The sequence below is a fragment of the Elephantulus edwardii genome, unplaced genomic scaffold (assembly GCF_000299155.1).
Source record: "Elephantulus edwardii isolate Elephantulus edwardi_28Jun2011 unplaced genomic scaffold, EleEdw1.0 scaffold00128, whole genome shotgun sequence".
Lineage (NCBI taxonomy): Eukaryota > Metazoa > Chordata > Mammalia > Macroscelidea > Macroscelididae > Elephantulus > Elephantulus edwardii.
Genome location: NW_006399878.1, coordinates 2,954,261 through 2,970,683, shown reverse-complemented (window position 1 = coordinate 2,970,683; position 16,423 = coordinate 2,954,261). Strand labels below are relative to the sequence as shown.

General features: G+C 37.7%; 1 protein-coding gene across 1 annotated transcript in view; it reads right to left on the bottom strand.

Annotated features, from left to right (window-relative positions):
- MTMR7 (myotubularin related protein 7) overlaps nucleotides 1-16,423 on the bottom strand; it is a 219,195-nt gene that overhangs the window by 41,685 nt on the left and 161,087 nt on the right. The window contains exon 7 of the mRNA XM_006893550.1: nucleotides 4,332-4,464. Within this exon, the coding sequence (XP_006893612.1) occupies nucleotides 4,332-4,464 (133 nt within the window). The remainder of the gene's footprint in view (nucleotides 1-4,331; nucleotides 4,465-16,423) is intronic.

Below are 16,423 nucleotides of genomic sequence, written 5' to 3'. Positions count from 1 at the left end.
TTTCTCCATCTATCATGATGTTGTCTATAGCTCCAGTGGTGAGAATTTTTGTTTTCTTGATGTTGAGATGCAATCCATATTGAAAGCTATACTCTTTTAATCTTCTGCAACAAGTACTTCAACTCCTTTTTACTTTCAGTAATCAAGATTGTGTCATCTGTATAACACTGGTTATTGATGAAACTTCCTCCAATCTTGATGCCACATTCTTCTTCAGAGAGTCCAGCTTTTCAAATAATTTGCTCAGTGTAGAGGCTGACTAGATAATGGAGAGAGAATACAACTCTGACACACTCCTTTCTCTAAAGAAAATGTCTCTAGTTACTAAAATATTTAAATATTTTTCTACCTATTTCTTCAACTTACTCTTTTCCTTTAAAATGGATTGCTATTTATCCTCTGAGATTTTTTTCCCATCTATGAAATGTTGATAATATCATGGACTTCACAGTATTGCTATGAAAAGCAAACAAAAGAATTTAAGTGAAATTACTTATCATGAGGCTTGACACAGAACAGGCACTCAAATTTCAGTTCCGTGAATGAATTAATGGCCAAATGGTCATATACCCAGGGGTGCCACAGGAAAAAAACCCTGGTGATCCATGTTAGGAAAGAAACAGTTCTTAAAACTGTAAACATCAGTTCTATATATGACATGCACAGAGAGAAGGTTGCAATGAGTTAGAAATGAATTGACTGAAACTGGTCGGTTAGTTAGCTGGTCAGCTTTACAGAACTACATAAGGGCTAACAAAAATAATCAATTGTGAATAAATCAGGTATAAAATTAAAATTAAGGAGGAAGTGCAATTTTCTGGGCAACATGGGTTGAATGAATTAACTGTTTTTCCAGGAAAAGGCAGAAGATGCCTATTACGGACGAATTGTGCACCCCAAAATATGTGCTGTAAATCCGAACCTTTATGCCTAGAAGTTCATTTAAGAATAGGATGCCTTTGTGATATCAATGAAGCAAGCATAGAATAGAGCGTGTTTTTAGTCAACCTCTTAAAAAAATATAGGAAGAACAGATAAGGTAAACCAAAAGAGAAAAAAGTCTTTCCCTAGAGCTGGTGCCCAGAATTCAGACTTCTGGCATCCTAGAAGCCAATAGATTTTTGAGATAATGAGAAAACAATCTGATGATTTCTAAATCACCCAAGGCATTGCAGTGAAGCAGAAGAACTTCTTTAAAGTGCTAAAGAGTAAGGATGCCATTTCGAAGTTGAGGGTGCACTTCTAACACCAGCCAGGTGTTTTTACTTGTTTCAAAACATATGAAAGTTGGACAATGAAAAAGGAAAACCAGAGAATAACCGATGCCTTTAAATTGTGATGTTTGTGAAGAGTATTGAATATACAATGGGGTATCAAAAGAATAATCTGTCTTGGAGAAAGTGCAAACAGAGTGTTCCTTAGATGCAAGAAGAGTGGAATTTCATCTTGCATATTTTGGGCATGTTATCAGAAGGGAACAAGTGCTTGGAGAAGGATACCATGCTTGAAAAAAATAAAGGGTCAGTGAAAAAAGAGGAAGACAGTTGCCAAGATGGACTGATATAGAGACTGCAACGATGGATTTGAACACAGCTAAGATTGTGAGGATGACACAGGATCAGGCAGGGCTTCATACTGCTGTATACAGGGTCACTATGTGGGTCGGAGCTGCCTGGATGGCTCCGAACAAAAACATGAGATTAAAAGGAAGCTGTTGTAGAAAGTATTTGATAAACTGAAAATATCCATGTAATATTTTTACGTAACATCATCATTATCCCATTGGGAAATAAAAATTCCACAAAAATAGCATAACACTGTTATGACATATCCTTAGGGTGTAGGGGGTGCCTCCCTGGTGGTTCAAATCCCTCAGTGGCTCTCCTGGAGAAAGATGAGCAGTCTCTTTTCCTGTGATTTACAGCCTCAGAAATCCAAAGGAGGATCAGTTAGGAGTCAGTTCTGACTTGATAGCATTGAGTTACATAACTGGTTCATATTTTTACACTGCATCACATTATCATCACATTGGGAAATAGATATAAATCAAAGTTAAAGTCAAATCACCTGTATAAGAGGACCTACACAGGATGTGAAATTTGTCCTAGACTTTGGTTTCTGATGAAATACTCTGCAGCTCTTGCCCACAGCACTTGTCCCAAACCAGAATGTAAGCAATTTCACCGTTCTGTTTTTATATTTTATATTTAAAATATATTTGAGTAGTAACCAAAACAGGCAAACAATACTTGATGGAAACAGCAGCTATGAATGAACAACATTACTCTCCTTCCTATCAGTGACTAGCATTGGAACCCTTCAAAGAATTGTTGCCAAGGACAGCAATTTGAAGGAGAAAAGGCCACAGAAGGAGGGTCTGGTTGCATCACCTCAGGAGCAGCTGAGTCTCCATAAATGGTTTATAATTTACTCAGTAAAAACAGATAGTCAAACATTGGACTAGTCCCCTGAAAGGCATCCAGAAATGTGTCCTTGTTTATTGCGCTGACACAGATATAATAATCTAGAAGTACCGTGATCCTTTTTGAAACAGAGAGCTGCCCTCTGGAACTCAGTCAGTTTGCTTATTTTTTAGAGAAAGCCGTGAGTCAGACCATAGACATAGTGGGAGAACTGGTACTGAGTGAGAAACTAAATAAATTCTCATGTTAAAAATAAAGTAAAAGTGTATGTTATAAGCATATCTTTCAGAACAGAAGAAAAATGTATGCTCCTGGAAGTCAGTTTAGGACATTTCAAATAATCGGGGGAAAATTTCAAAGTATAGCAACCTAAACGTTTTTTTAAGAATGCTGATAATGATGAATATTCTTTGTACTAGAAGTAGGCTATTTTTCAATGATAGTACCAACATACTAATTTTTTGAGACATAAAAGGCACAACTTTTAAAAGGGAGAGTCAAAATGTCCTGGATAATTTCTGAAGTTTAACAACCATTTCCAAGGGATGGTTACTGTGACCTGAGACTGGGCAAAGAATATGTGGTGTCATGGAGAGCGACTCTTCCAGGTGCAGGGAAGGATTTTTTTCTAACTGTTCAAACAGTCTGCTTTATAGGTTTCCAAGGAAGGGAAGAAAATGATACAGACTCAAAGACTTTCACAGCTGGGCCTAAAGCAATTATGAGTCTATTTTCCTCATTTCACAGTAGAAAGCAGAGCCTCAAAGAAGCTATTTAAACCCCAAGGTTCATAATGATGGTGATGAACAAGGATTCTAGGAAGGAGAAACGGAATTAGACCTGTGACACTCTAGTCTCTAGACTCACTTGGGTTCTTACTATGCCTTGTTGTTTTGATGAGCAGAGAATTGTCCACGTCACAGAGCAGAGCAAAGGCTTATTAATGAAGTCTTCCCTCTGCATCCAGGCGCCACATTTTCTCTTCAGAAAGTCTCAATTTCCCAGCACCAAGTCCATCACTCCAAGGCATTCTCTAATTACTTACACAGCATTTACTGCCTCTATGAACTGGACATATTCCCAAAGCACAAAGCTTCCCATGGCACAAATGCCATGGAGTTCGCATCCTTCTCTTTCTCGTCTCAAGTCCCACCAACCAAGAGGTGGTGAGTGACAGCCACAGATCCTTCCAGGCCTTTATAAGTATAAGGAAAAGATACAAGAAACGAGACTGGTTCTGACTGAAACTCAATGTTACAGCTAATCAGCTTATGGAGGCTTTAGTCATGTGGATAACCCTTCCGTGTTCTATAATCCATTCTTTTCTCCTTCACATGAATGCGTGTGTTAGTTATTACAGTGCTTGCTGCAGTTGTGTGTGGAAGGGTTGGATACGTGCCTGTAGTAAGTACTATGGTTGCTGATATTTAGAAGAATCAAGATCAACATTTTCTTCCCTTCTAATAAGGTCAAATCAGTTAGATGAGAATAGTGTGGACAGTTGCTTATTGCTTTAACAGTAGAATTGCTGATAAAAGGACCTGAAAGAAGTTCAAAGTGATATTATGAAGGAGAAGTGTGTGTGTGGGGGGGCGGGACAAAACAACAAACCTGTGTCCTTTATTTTTGATATTCAATTTTACAGGAGCACCCCTCACCACCAAACGACAAGAAAGCTATATGCTAACACTTAAAACTATAATGTAAAGAGTCAGTGAAATGTGATAGTTTCCCCAACTTACGTAGTATATAACAGATGTTATATATAACATATATCTATATATAACTTACATAAATATAAAAAAATGTAAGTGCTATTAAAATTCAGTAGCTATTTTACTTACTTTAGGATATAAAACACATTCAACTGTATTTTTTTAAAGTGCTGTATACAAGGAAATGGTTTACCTTCTAGCATTTTTTGCAGACTGTTCCTCATGACATGGATGTTCTCTATCCCGATAAACTGAAACTTGATATTGGAATAATTGTCTTCATTCTCATAGCCTTTCCCTGCAGCACGGTTTGCCATTGCATTAAGCTGCAGTGGTTAGCAAAACAGAACAGTCATCAGTTATGTTCAGGTCAGGAAATAAGCAATATACTTCATGGGCATGTATAACAACATTCAAAATGAGGTGGAGCAATATAGTATGTTTTAAATAATGGTATTGAATTGAGTTAAACCATTGCATTAAGTTATATAGTCTCTGGCATTCAAACAGATTATAATAAAAGTTGTAAATTTATTGATGTATGTAGTATTTCCTTAGCTGGGAAGCATTCTGAAGATACACCACCTGTCTGCAGTTAAATCTTGGAGTTTCCTGTCACATATACCAAAATAATTGTGAAATTCTGTGACAGAGCCAATTTGCCCTCATTTAAAAGCAAACATTACAATCTTTAGGCTAGAAAAATAGCAGCAACTACAGAAGGCAACAACAGGCTTAGTCAAGTTAAATTAGTAAATCTTCCAGCCTTCCATATAAAACAGTCACTTCCAATCATCACATCCTCAACAAGAATAGTCATTCCTCATACTAACTTACCTATAAAGATGCCAGTGGTTATCCAATGAAACTTTGAATTGGAATCACTGAATAAGGAAAAGAGATGAAGCATACTCTAATTCTCCTCCAGACACATCTCTTCTCCAGTTTATTTAAATCTGCCCACTAAGAGAGAGTTTCACTTTGAAGACTAAGGTGCACTTGATTCAAGCCATGATCTTTTCAGTCACTTGCTATGCATCAGAGATCTGGACAATGAATAAAGATTACAGAAGAAAAATTGATGGCTTTGAATTGTGGTGTTGGAGAAGAGCAATGGAGATTCCATGCACTGACAAAAGCTCCAAAAGATGTATCTTAGAAAAAAGTGCAGCCAGAATGTTTCTCAGAGGCAAGAAAGGCCAAGCTTTGGCACACATATTTTGGGTATCTTGCTAGGAGAGGCCATTCCTTGGAAAGGGATTATCAGGCTCGGAGAGGTAGATTCAGTGAAAGAGAGAAAGACCCCTCAATGAGGTGGATTGACACAGTGACTGCAGCAATGGCCTCAAGTATATCAGAGATGATATGGATTACACAGAATAGGGCAGGGTTCAGATCTGTTCACAGGGTCTCCATAAAGTCATACTAGACTCAAGGGCACCTAACAACAACTGCCATTGCAGAAAGGGAAGAAGATTTGAACCATTTACTGAAGAAGATCAAAGAATATAGCTTTCAATATGGATTATATCTCAATATCAAGAAAATGAAAATCCTCACCACTGGATAATCATGATAGACTGGAAAAAAGGTGGATGTTGTAAAGAATTTCATTTCACTTGGTTCCACAGCCAGTATTCATGATAGACGCAGCCACAAAATTAAAAGTTATATGACACTGGAAAAAATATACTGCCAAGGACTTCTCCAAAATGCTAAAGAACAAGGATGTCAGTTTAAAGACTAAGGTGCGTCTGTTCCAAGCCAAGGTATTTTCAGTTGCTTCCTAGGCATCTGAAAGTTAGAGAATGAACAAGGAAGACTGAAGAAGAATCAGTGCCTCTGGATAGAGGTGCTGGAGAGGAGTATTGAATATTCAACAGACTGCTGAAGAATAAACAAATTTGTCTTGGAAAAGTGCAACCAGAGTGCTCCTTACAGGAAAGGATGATGAAACTTCAGCTCTCATACTTTGGGTGTGCTGTCAAGAGGAGCCAGTCTTGGGAAAAAAAGAAATACTGAGAAAAGTGGAGAGTCAGTGAAATATAGGAATAGTCACAACAAGATGGATTAGCACAATGTTCAGACATAACAGAGGTCATGATCATGGTGCAAGGCAGGGCAAGGTTCACATCTATTTTTCACAGGGTCCCTATGAGTTGTTACTGACTCAAGGACACCTCACAACAACTGCCAATGAGGTGATTCTGAATCACAGGGACCCTCTAGCATAAAACTGTCCATAGGTTTTCCAAGGCTGTAAGCTTTGTAGAAGCAGCCTGCCCCATGTTTTTACCAAGGAGTAGCTGGTGAATTTGAATTGTCAATCTATCAGTTAGTAATCAAGTACTTAAAGCATTGCATCACCAGTGCTGCTTTGTTGAAGCTGAGACTGTCCACTTAGTGTAACCGCAAGCATGGAGTATTAACAATAATACATCGTTTCTAAATATGTGTGTATTTCTTAGCTAAGGCAAAACGTTATTCATTTCGTCTTACTGACTCAAGGTTAGGACATTAGTTTGGGTTTAGTAAACTTCTCCAAAGTTCATTACTATTTAACCTAGTTTGAACTTAGAAACCCTAAATTTTCCTATATAAAATTATGGTAAAGAAAGTGGTAGCCAACAGGCCCTCTTAATACATCTCTACTTAACCTTAAAGATTATTAAGAAGGCCTTCTGACCACTCTTATTTATATCTTTATTTTTCTACTGCATTTAAGTAAAAAAATTAAAAGGCATAATTTTTTCAATCAATAATTTACACACATTTGGTTGTATAACAATAATTATAAAACTCACAGTGTTTGGTCATCTCTTCATTTCAAAGTATACTCCCTCCAATCATATTAATAATTCGTTATTACCTATTAATTTTGTGCTCCTCTCTTTCCTTCCCTGGGAAGCATACCAGAATGATTCTCTCTGTCTGTAAGCCTTTCTTTAGATTTTTTTTAAAAAAACATTGAGATTTTAATGAAAGATTATAAAAACTTGAATTCCCATTCAGTCATTGTTGCACACTTTCCTCCCTGCCTACCCCTCCCCCCCAGTTCACTTTTCTCTTTAAAAAGAAAAAAAATTCTTTCATTGTGATACAATCCCCCTCCCGCCCAGTCCACTTTACTATGCAGCCTTTATTCTGGAATCTTGTCATACAAATAATACCTATTTATATATCCTTTTAAAACAGTTCTCTACCTCAACTGTTTCAACGCAGTATACATTATTTATGCTCTTAGTTTCCTCTTGAAACTCAATGTCAGCCCTATTTTAAACCAGTGGTGGTATACAGTATTTGTCAATTTGTGACTGAGATATTTCACTCAACATAATGTCCTCCAGGGTCACCCATTTTCTATAATAGTTCATGAGTTCCTTGTTTTTCAATGCTGCATAGTATTCTGTTGTGTGAATATACCACAGCTTCTCTATCCTTTTGTTTGTTGATGGGTACATGTGTTGTTTCCAACTCTTTGGTACAGTGAACAATGCAGCAATAAACATAGGTGTGCATATATCTGCTTCACCGGCAGTTCTAGTTTCTTTAGGGTATATTCCCAGTAGTACAATTGCTTGGTCAAATGGTATTTCTATATCCAACTTCTTGAGAAAGCACCATACTGCCTTCCAGAATGGTTGCACCATTTTACACTCCCACCAACAGTGAATAAGGGTTCAAGTTTCACCATAACCTCACCAGCATTTGTAGTTTGCTGGTCTTTTGAATTTTGTTCTTCTTACTGGAGTGAGATGATATTTCATAGTTGTCTTGATTTGCATCTCTCTTAGAGCTAGGGATTTTGAACATTTCTTCATGTGTTTGTTCACCATCTGAATGTCTTCTTTGGTGAAGAGTCTGTCCATATCCTGTACCCATTTTGCAGTTGGGTTGTCTATTTTGTTGTGGTGTTGAGTGTTCTATAAATTCTAGATATAAATCTCTTATCAGACATGTCATTACCAAATATTTTTCCCAGTCTGTGGCTTCCCTTTTTACCCTGTTGGATAAGTTTTGGGATGTGCATAGGGATTTGATTCTTAGAAGGTCCCATTCATCTATATTATCCTCTCTGGGTTGTAGGTTTTTCAGGATGCTTAGAAGACTGTTCACACTGTAGATTGTAAGATTGCCTTTTCCGTCTTGTTTAAGAATGCAATTGGTATTTGTATTGGGATTGAATTGAACATGCAGATTGTCTTTGGCAGGATTGTAATTTTCACAATATTGAGTCTTCCTATTCATAAGCATGGTATAGCCTTCCATTTCTCCAGGTCAATCTTTGTTTCTTGTAGTAATGTCTTGTAATTTTCTTTGAATAGATTGTTTATGTTTCTAGTTAGATTTACTCCCAAGTATTGACAGAGAACTACCAGAAATACAGGCTGGGTTTAGAAGAGGTCATGGCACTGGGGACATTATTGCCAATGTCAGATGGATCTTTGCAGAAAGCAGAGAGTACCATAAGAATGTCTATCTGTGTTTTATTGACTATGCAAAGGCATTTGACTGTGTGGATCACAAGAAATTGTGGCTAACCTCGAGGAAATGGGAATCTCAGAACACTTGATCATGTTTATACAAAACCTATACTTCGACCAGGGAGCAGTCCTCAGAGTAGAGAAAGGAAACACTGAATGATTCAAAATCAAGAAAGAAGTGCATCAGGGATGCATCCTATCCCCATACCTTTTCAATCTGTATGCAGAACAGATCATTCGGGAATCAGGGCTTTATGAGGAGGAATGTGGCACTAGAACTGGAGGAAGACTCAACAACCTACAATATGCAGATGACACAATCTTGCTTGATGAAACTGAGGAGGACCTAAAGCACTTGCTGCAGAAGGTCAAGGACTGTAATCTACAATATGGATTTAAGCTCAATATCAAGAAGACAAAGATTCTCACCAAAGGGCCAACTGGCAGCACCGTATTATATGGAGAAGAGATTGAGGTTGTTAACAATTACAGCTTGCTCAGATCCACACTCAACACTCTTAATACCAGCAGCCAGGATATCAAAAGACAAATTGCACTGGGAAAATCTGCTATTATGGACCTCTCCAGAGTGCTGAGGAGCAACGATGTCAGTCTAGATACAAAGGTGCACCTAATCCGGGCCATGGTCTTCTCAATTACTTGTTATGCTTCAGAGAATTGGACAATGACTAAGGATGACAGAAGAAGAATCAATGCCTTCGAGTTGTGGTGCTGGAGATGAGTCTTGCATATACTGTGGATTGCCAAGAAAACAAATAGGTCTTGGAGAGGGTGAAGGCAAGTCTTTCCTTGGAGGCTAGGATTTTGAAGCTCTGCCTCACTTACTTTGGGCAGGTGGCCAGGAGAGATTGGTCGTAGGAGAAGGACATTATGCTTGGAAAGGTGGACGGACAGTGCAGGAGAGGGAGACCCCTGATGAGATTAGTTAATACAGTGACTGGTGAAATAGGGGTTGTTTTGTCAGAGTTAGTGAGACTGGCTCAGGACCGGGAATGGTTCAGAGCTGCTGTATATATGGTTGTTATTTATCACAAGTGACTCAATGGCATAGAAAAACAATAAAATACCATGACAGGTTCGGAAGTAGGAGTGGCATCCACTTCCTAAATAACATGTGTCTGGAAACTCTACAAACTTTGATAAATGTTGATAGTTGTAGAGGGACTTCAAGCCTTTTGTTCATAGGGTTGCTATGAGTCGTGCTCGACTCGAAGGCAATCAACAACAACAACAACAACATGACCTATATTCTCCTATTTCTGAGAATCTGATACAATTAAATGTACTAGTGCATAAAGAAAATTTCCAAGAGTACTTATTTTAGCATTAGCTATAAAAGGAAAAATGGAAAATTTATGAAGGTTTTAGTCATCAATAAGTAGATAAACCATGGCATATTTATGCCATAAACTCCTATCAGGTGCTCTGAATAGTGACACAGATCACAGATATATTGATTTTAAATTGGATTATTATAGCAAGTTACAGAATAATATTTACTCAATCACCCAGTTTATTGAAAACAAACAAGTCTATATAGGTACAAATTTCTGTTGTTCTATATTTCAATATACACACAAAAAATGCACAGAAAATCCACCAATCTAATCACAATTACTACAGAAGGATAAAAGGTAACAAGGGCCCTGACAATATTAGACTAGGCTCCTGAACTGTTTAGAGGCCCTGCATGGTCCAAAATGGTTAATACACTTTGCTGCTGACCAAATGGTTGGAGGGTGAAGTTCACCTAGAGGTACCTCATAAGAAATGGTCAGGCAATCTATTTCCAAAAAACCAGTCACAACCCTATGGTATGTAGTTCTATTCTGGCACCCATGGAACAGTCCAGGAGTCACAGCCAGCTCCAGCTAGTGTGTGTTGCATGTATTCTTTAACTGTCAGCGTGAACACAAATGAGGTTTACAACTCAAGAGTTTCAAGTACTTCATAAATTATGCTGAGTGACTAACTCAGTCTCATGAGGACAAATACTGAATAAGAACATAATTTTAAAATAGAAGGATATCTAGTTAGTTGTATATAAATACCAGAAGAGAAAAGGGAAATGAGGAAGGAGGTGGGAAAAGGGGGAGGATAAAAATCACTAGGATAGCAGAGTTTAATGAGTGGGTAGGGGTGTGAAGGAATAGGAAATATTCAATGGAGACTCAAAGAGATGGAGTAATAATCAATAGTAATTTATTATGTGAAATACAATGTACATGAATGAGTGTATGAAACATAATGTAAATGAAAGACTGTATAAAACACAATGTACATGATGAAATACTGTGTAAACTAATTATTGTATAAAAACCAATAATATAATAAAGAAAAAATATTCAAAATGATAAATGAAACATCAAAAGGCAAACCACTGCCATAGGATTTAGGTGACCACACACTACATTACAAAAGCTGTCCTGATAAATGACTTAGTTCATGTGACATCAGCCGGGATCCTTTAGTACCTATACTGTTTCCAACCTAGAAAGATTGTCACCTTTCTCCAAGCATGCCTTTGTAAACAAAGTTTGTCTTAATCAATGGAGAATACAAAAATTAGGTTCTTGCTTTAAACGCTTAAATATTTTAAGGGAAAAATGTTTCTAAAATAATAGATAGTATTCCTCTGACACTTAATATTGTCTTAAGTAGTATTGATTATATTTTTATAAAAGGTCTTGCCTTCTTTAAATACTTAATAAAATAGAACAGTCAGTAGGAAATGGATATGTGCATAATTTATAATGAGTCAGGTTGCATAAACTTTATCTTCAATAATTCAAGTTTATTCATTACATATCATAGAGGCCCTTAAAATATAATTAATAAACTAAAAAATCATTATAATTCTTTTAGTGTATAATTAAGAGTTTATGTTCATATTTTTAAATAGTTGAACATCATAAATCTGGGAGAATGTATTGCTAGTCTTGCTTAAAAACAAGTAATACAAGACTTCTTGAAAATCAATGTGTATGTCACATAATTAACAGAAGGTGGCAGTATTAAATTTACCTTCCAAAGTGTTCTATTGATTCCCACCTATTTCACAGGCCCCATCACAAAAACCAAAACCCTCCCAAGATTATATTTTTTAATTAATAAATTTAAGAAGTCCTCTTGGTCTTATTATATACATATTAAAATAAAATATTTCTAATAAAGCACTGTTCCTTTCGTTAAGTCTGTTCCTTTGGTAAGTCTGTTCCTTTGGTTAAGAACTCCACAACCAAATTATCCATAGCTTCTAAACGTTCTCAAATAGATAAAGTAGTAGGTAACCATATACGATTTCAATTTAATTTTGAGAAATGCAAACACACACATGAAATAAAAACTCCCCTGTTCTCTAAGCCAAGAACTTTCTGCTATTCTTTAGGTGCAAAATAAAAAAGTTCATACATGAGACAAAAAGAAAAGTCATTTATCCACAAATACTAACAACATGTACTATGGTTCCAAATACGGAATGGCACAAAAGGCACGTATTCTGCAATTCCTGCCCTCACTTGATTAATTATGTGAGGAAAGGTAATCACACCAAATAATACAACCAGCAACATTCATCAGGATTGGGGGAGAGATTGAGGGGAGTGGTCGACAGAGAAAGTGTAAGGATTAAATAAGAATCTCATTTAATCCCAGGGCCTGGAGAATCATGGTAAGGGCTCAAGAAATATAGACAGTTGGAGCTGGGTTTAATAATATAGAAGGATGAAGAGGAAAAGAAGGGCATTCTAGAAGAAGCAATAATGACAAGTGGGGACAAAATCAAGGAAGTAGGTTTCTATCAGTGATCCAACCAATTCCAGTGGACTAGAAGTTTCACACATGGCAGCAGGAGTGAGAGAAGAGGTGAGAAAGCATTTAGGGTTCTCTACAAACAGGCCAAGTTCTCAGCTGGTGCACATGGTTAACATATTGGGCTATTAAACTGAAAGAATGGGGGTTCAAGTCCACCCAGGGACATCTCAGAAACTCTGTTGATGAAAAACTCTCTGGAGCCTAGTTGTACTCTGACACCCATGAGTCACCACGATTTGCTGTACTGTACTGTAACTGGCACGTTAGACTATAAATGGCTGACATTGTGAGGAGTTGTCAGTGAAGAGTAATTGAAGAACTCTGAGCACATTTAATGGAAAAAATTAAGATTGATGCAGTGTTCAGGAGAAAAACAGTTCACTGGAATGGGGAAATACATTTAAACAATGGTAACTGAGAGAGAGGTCAAGAATCTAAGTTCCATGAGTGCCCGTGTCAGTCTTTCTTATGGTTGCATCCTCAGCCCTCAAGCTGGGCCTGAGCAGACACTCAATGCAGAGGTCCTGAGTGGCCGGCTTGACTGGAAAACTGGCTGAATTAACAGAATGAAATGAGAAGTAAACAAATACTGCTGAAAATAATAAAATTAAATGATCAGATTGATATAAAAAACATTCAAAACTCGCTCAACATTAACCTTGATACAAACTGGTCAGCCTGGCTGCTCCCTTAGCCTTGTTAACAGCCAGCATCTCCACATCATTCCTGAATAATGACAGAAACTGACATGGTTAGGAAACAACAGGAAAAGTTCATCTTGGCTGACGGAAGACTAGGTCCCACCCTAGCTAGAGTGTCACACAATGGTCCTTCCTCTCCCTCTATTCAGAGTTAAATGAAAAATCTTCACTTGTATATACACAAAAATAAGAGATGATTTTTATATCTAATGTCCACAAAAGAACTACTCAAAATCTACCATTCCCATCTCCTTAAATATCTGAAGGAGCTATAAAATTAGTCGTGCTCAGCAGCAACCCAAAGGCTGGTGGTTTGAACCCACCCCATGGATCCACAGGAAAAAAAACCTGACAACCTGCTCTGTTAAAAATCACTGCCCAGAAAACCCCATGAGATAGTACTACTCTGTCAAGCATGGCTACTGTGAGTAGGGATCAACTCAATAGTACCTAAGAACAACAATAACAAGATATCTTAAAGAGGGCAGATTTAATAGCCTTTACACTGCAATCCCAAAGGAATGCAGTTTGAATCCACCAGTTGCTCCATTGCAGAAGGATGGGCAATATATTCTCTTCTTGTGCTCTGAAAATGTGCCGAAGGTGGTACACAACAACAGCAGCTCACATAGAGAGGAAGCTTTCATCTAGCTCAATTTTTTAAAGTTTAATTCCATATATGACTCAAAATGATCTCTCTTTTGCACCCCCACGGAACATCTAAGGAGTCCCTGGGTGGTACAAAAGTATAACAAGCTAGAAGTCTTGCTATTCAAAGTTACCTCTATGCCTCATTACAGGCTGAGAGATGTGGCAGGCAGTTCCATTCCTTTCCTATTTTTTTCTATGCTGTAAGAAGAATTTTGGGAGAAGGTGCAGAAAAAGATAAGAGAGGAGGAAATATCTGTTTAAGGTGAACAATGTTGCAATTTTCTCTTCAATGGCTGGCACTACTTTTCTAGCTAGCTAACACTATTGACCATGGTTGTCCTGTCTGGGGCGAATGTCTAAATGCTGGTCTTACATGTGGGTTCTTCGAGCAGGGGGTACTGAGTTCGCTAACACTGGCAATTCTTAAGCTCATTCCAGTTCCCTCAGCTTTCCTGGGTGCACTCAACCATCACTTGAAGCAACATTCACTCAACTGGTCAAGGCCTCTTGGGAGAGATTCTGGCAAGATGGCTCTCACATAATATCCTTCTTTGGTGTTCACTTGGCACATGGGACATTTTTCTATTTTTGCCTTGACAAAAGGGGTGCACGCAGGCCTTTACACTGCGGCTAAGCACTGCTGTTTCTCTCCAATTCCTTTTCTCTGTTCAAGTTGCCAAGGTGGCCTAAGGACACATTTGACTAGGAAATGAGACCCGAGGGTCACCACTTTGAGGCACTGCTAACGTTTACAACTGCTTCTTTTAGATCCCCCTCCTGACCTCCCACAGGACTCAGTGAATAGAAAATAACTAATGATCAATGCTAGAGAAACAAGAAAAAAATGAAGCCTGCACTCTATTATACAAACTAAAAAGTTACTTATGCACAAGTGGGATTAGTGACTATAGTCACAAAGCTGTCACCGAGAAGGAGCAAAGTCAAAAGGTTGAGTGTCAACTGAGGCAAGCGACTGACCAACCTCACACCTTCCCTTGACTGCCCAGCCATGTCCTCCAGAGTGTTCGTCACACACACTCAGAGCTCAGCTGACTCTTTAGTTCCACTGGTTCTTGCCTGATTTGAGACGTAGATGTGGTCCACTCTTCATCTTCACCAGGAATACTCAGGATGGCAACTCTCTTGGGCTTTAAAGTAGAAACAAGGTTCCACCGGAGGGTTTTTATAAACAGAAAGAACCACTGTTAGAAGGAGCTCAGGCTTTGGATCCAAGCAAGCACTGCACTGTGTGACCCTGGGTGACTTTACACTACTATCGCCACTGAGCCAGAACTGACATAGCCAACCTTCTAGCAGGTTTCCAAGTCTACAGGAAACTGCCCGTCTTTCTCCCTCTAAGTCACTGGAGGATTTGATTATTGAACTTCTCTAAATCTAAGTCTGTGTCCATAAAAAGAAAAAACAAGGTTTCTTAATTTGCAGGATAATTATAAAATTTAAATGAGGAAGCCACAGTTTCCCAAGCTCAGGAAATCCCAGAAGATGTTAATGTTAAGGTCATTACAAAGATGGTGATAAGTTAGTCCTCATTTTATAATTCAACAAATATTACATCTCCTTTTTTCACATTCTTGAAATAAACCAAAGCCAAATATTACTGCATCCAAGATAGAATTTTTTAAGTAGATATTCAATTCTTGTTTGAATCTTTTTTCTTGCCTCATATACACATGTCCATTTTCAATCCAGGAGTCATTTCATCTGAAATGAGCTCTTAAAAACTCACATCTGGGGTGAGCATTATTCAAGAGTCCAGAATGACGCAGGTTGGCTCCTACCATTTCTTATTTTTATTGAAAACTGTGAATAAATATGAAGCATGCATATGTGCCACCGTCTACCACCTTCTATGGAAAATAAGGACTCGGTCTCCCAGCTACAGAGGAAGCCTAGCATACTCTGGGGAAAAGTAAACAGACATGTTCTTTAAAAGAACAAAAACTCTGAGCAAATAGTAAAAAAGCCAGTGAAGTATGTGTGCATGGATTAATATGAGAGAGGGCATGACTTGTATGAGACACCATTTTTCCTAAATGGATCTGCCTCCAACTTCTTATCTTCCAGAATAAACACACTTAGTACTAATTATACTCCTCAGATCAAATCCTCTAGATTAATCTGGAATATGGCTGGTTCTACAGCTGCCTCATTTCCTAGAAGATTTACATGATAGAATTTAGCTTTCAATCAAGATCTTTAATAGGTGAATAATAAATTCATAATAATGGACTGAGGTACTACGTAAGTATGCATATTTCCTGTAAAGTGAGTGAATTACAGTTTTACAATTACTACAAGTGGGGTTTTAATGCAAATAAGTGCAAGTTCTACAGTTGACAACCATACTCTATGCTATCTGTAAATTATTTTTGTAAATGTACTATGAAAATTTATTTGCAGCATCTTAAAAAAAACCCACCTTGCATAGAATGCTTAAAAAATATTCATGGGGAAATAGGGTGAAATTGGTGAGTTAATGTAGAGCGTATTAGATATTTTTGTAAAAAGTCAGGTATTCCATAACAGATGAATCTGTATTTCTTAATTTAAATCTAAGGGGAAAGGACAGGATAGTTGTTGTTGTTGTTGTTGTT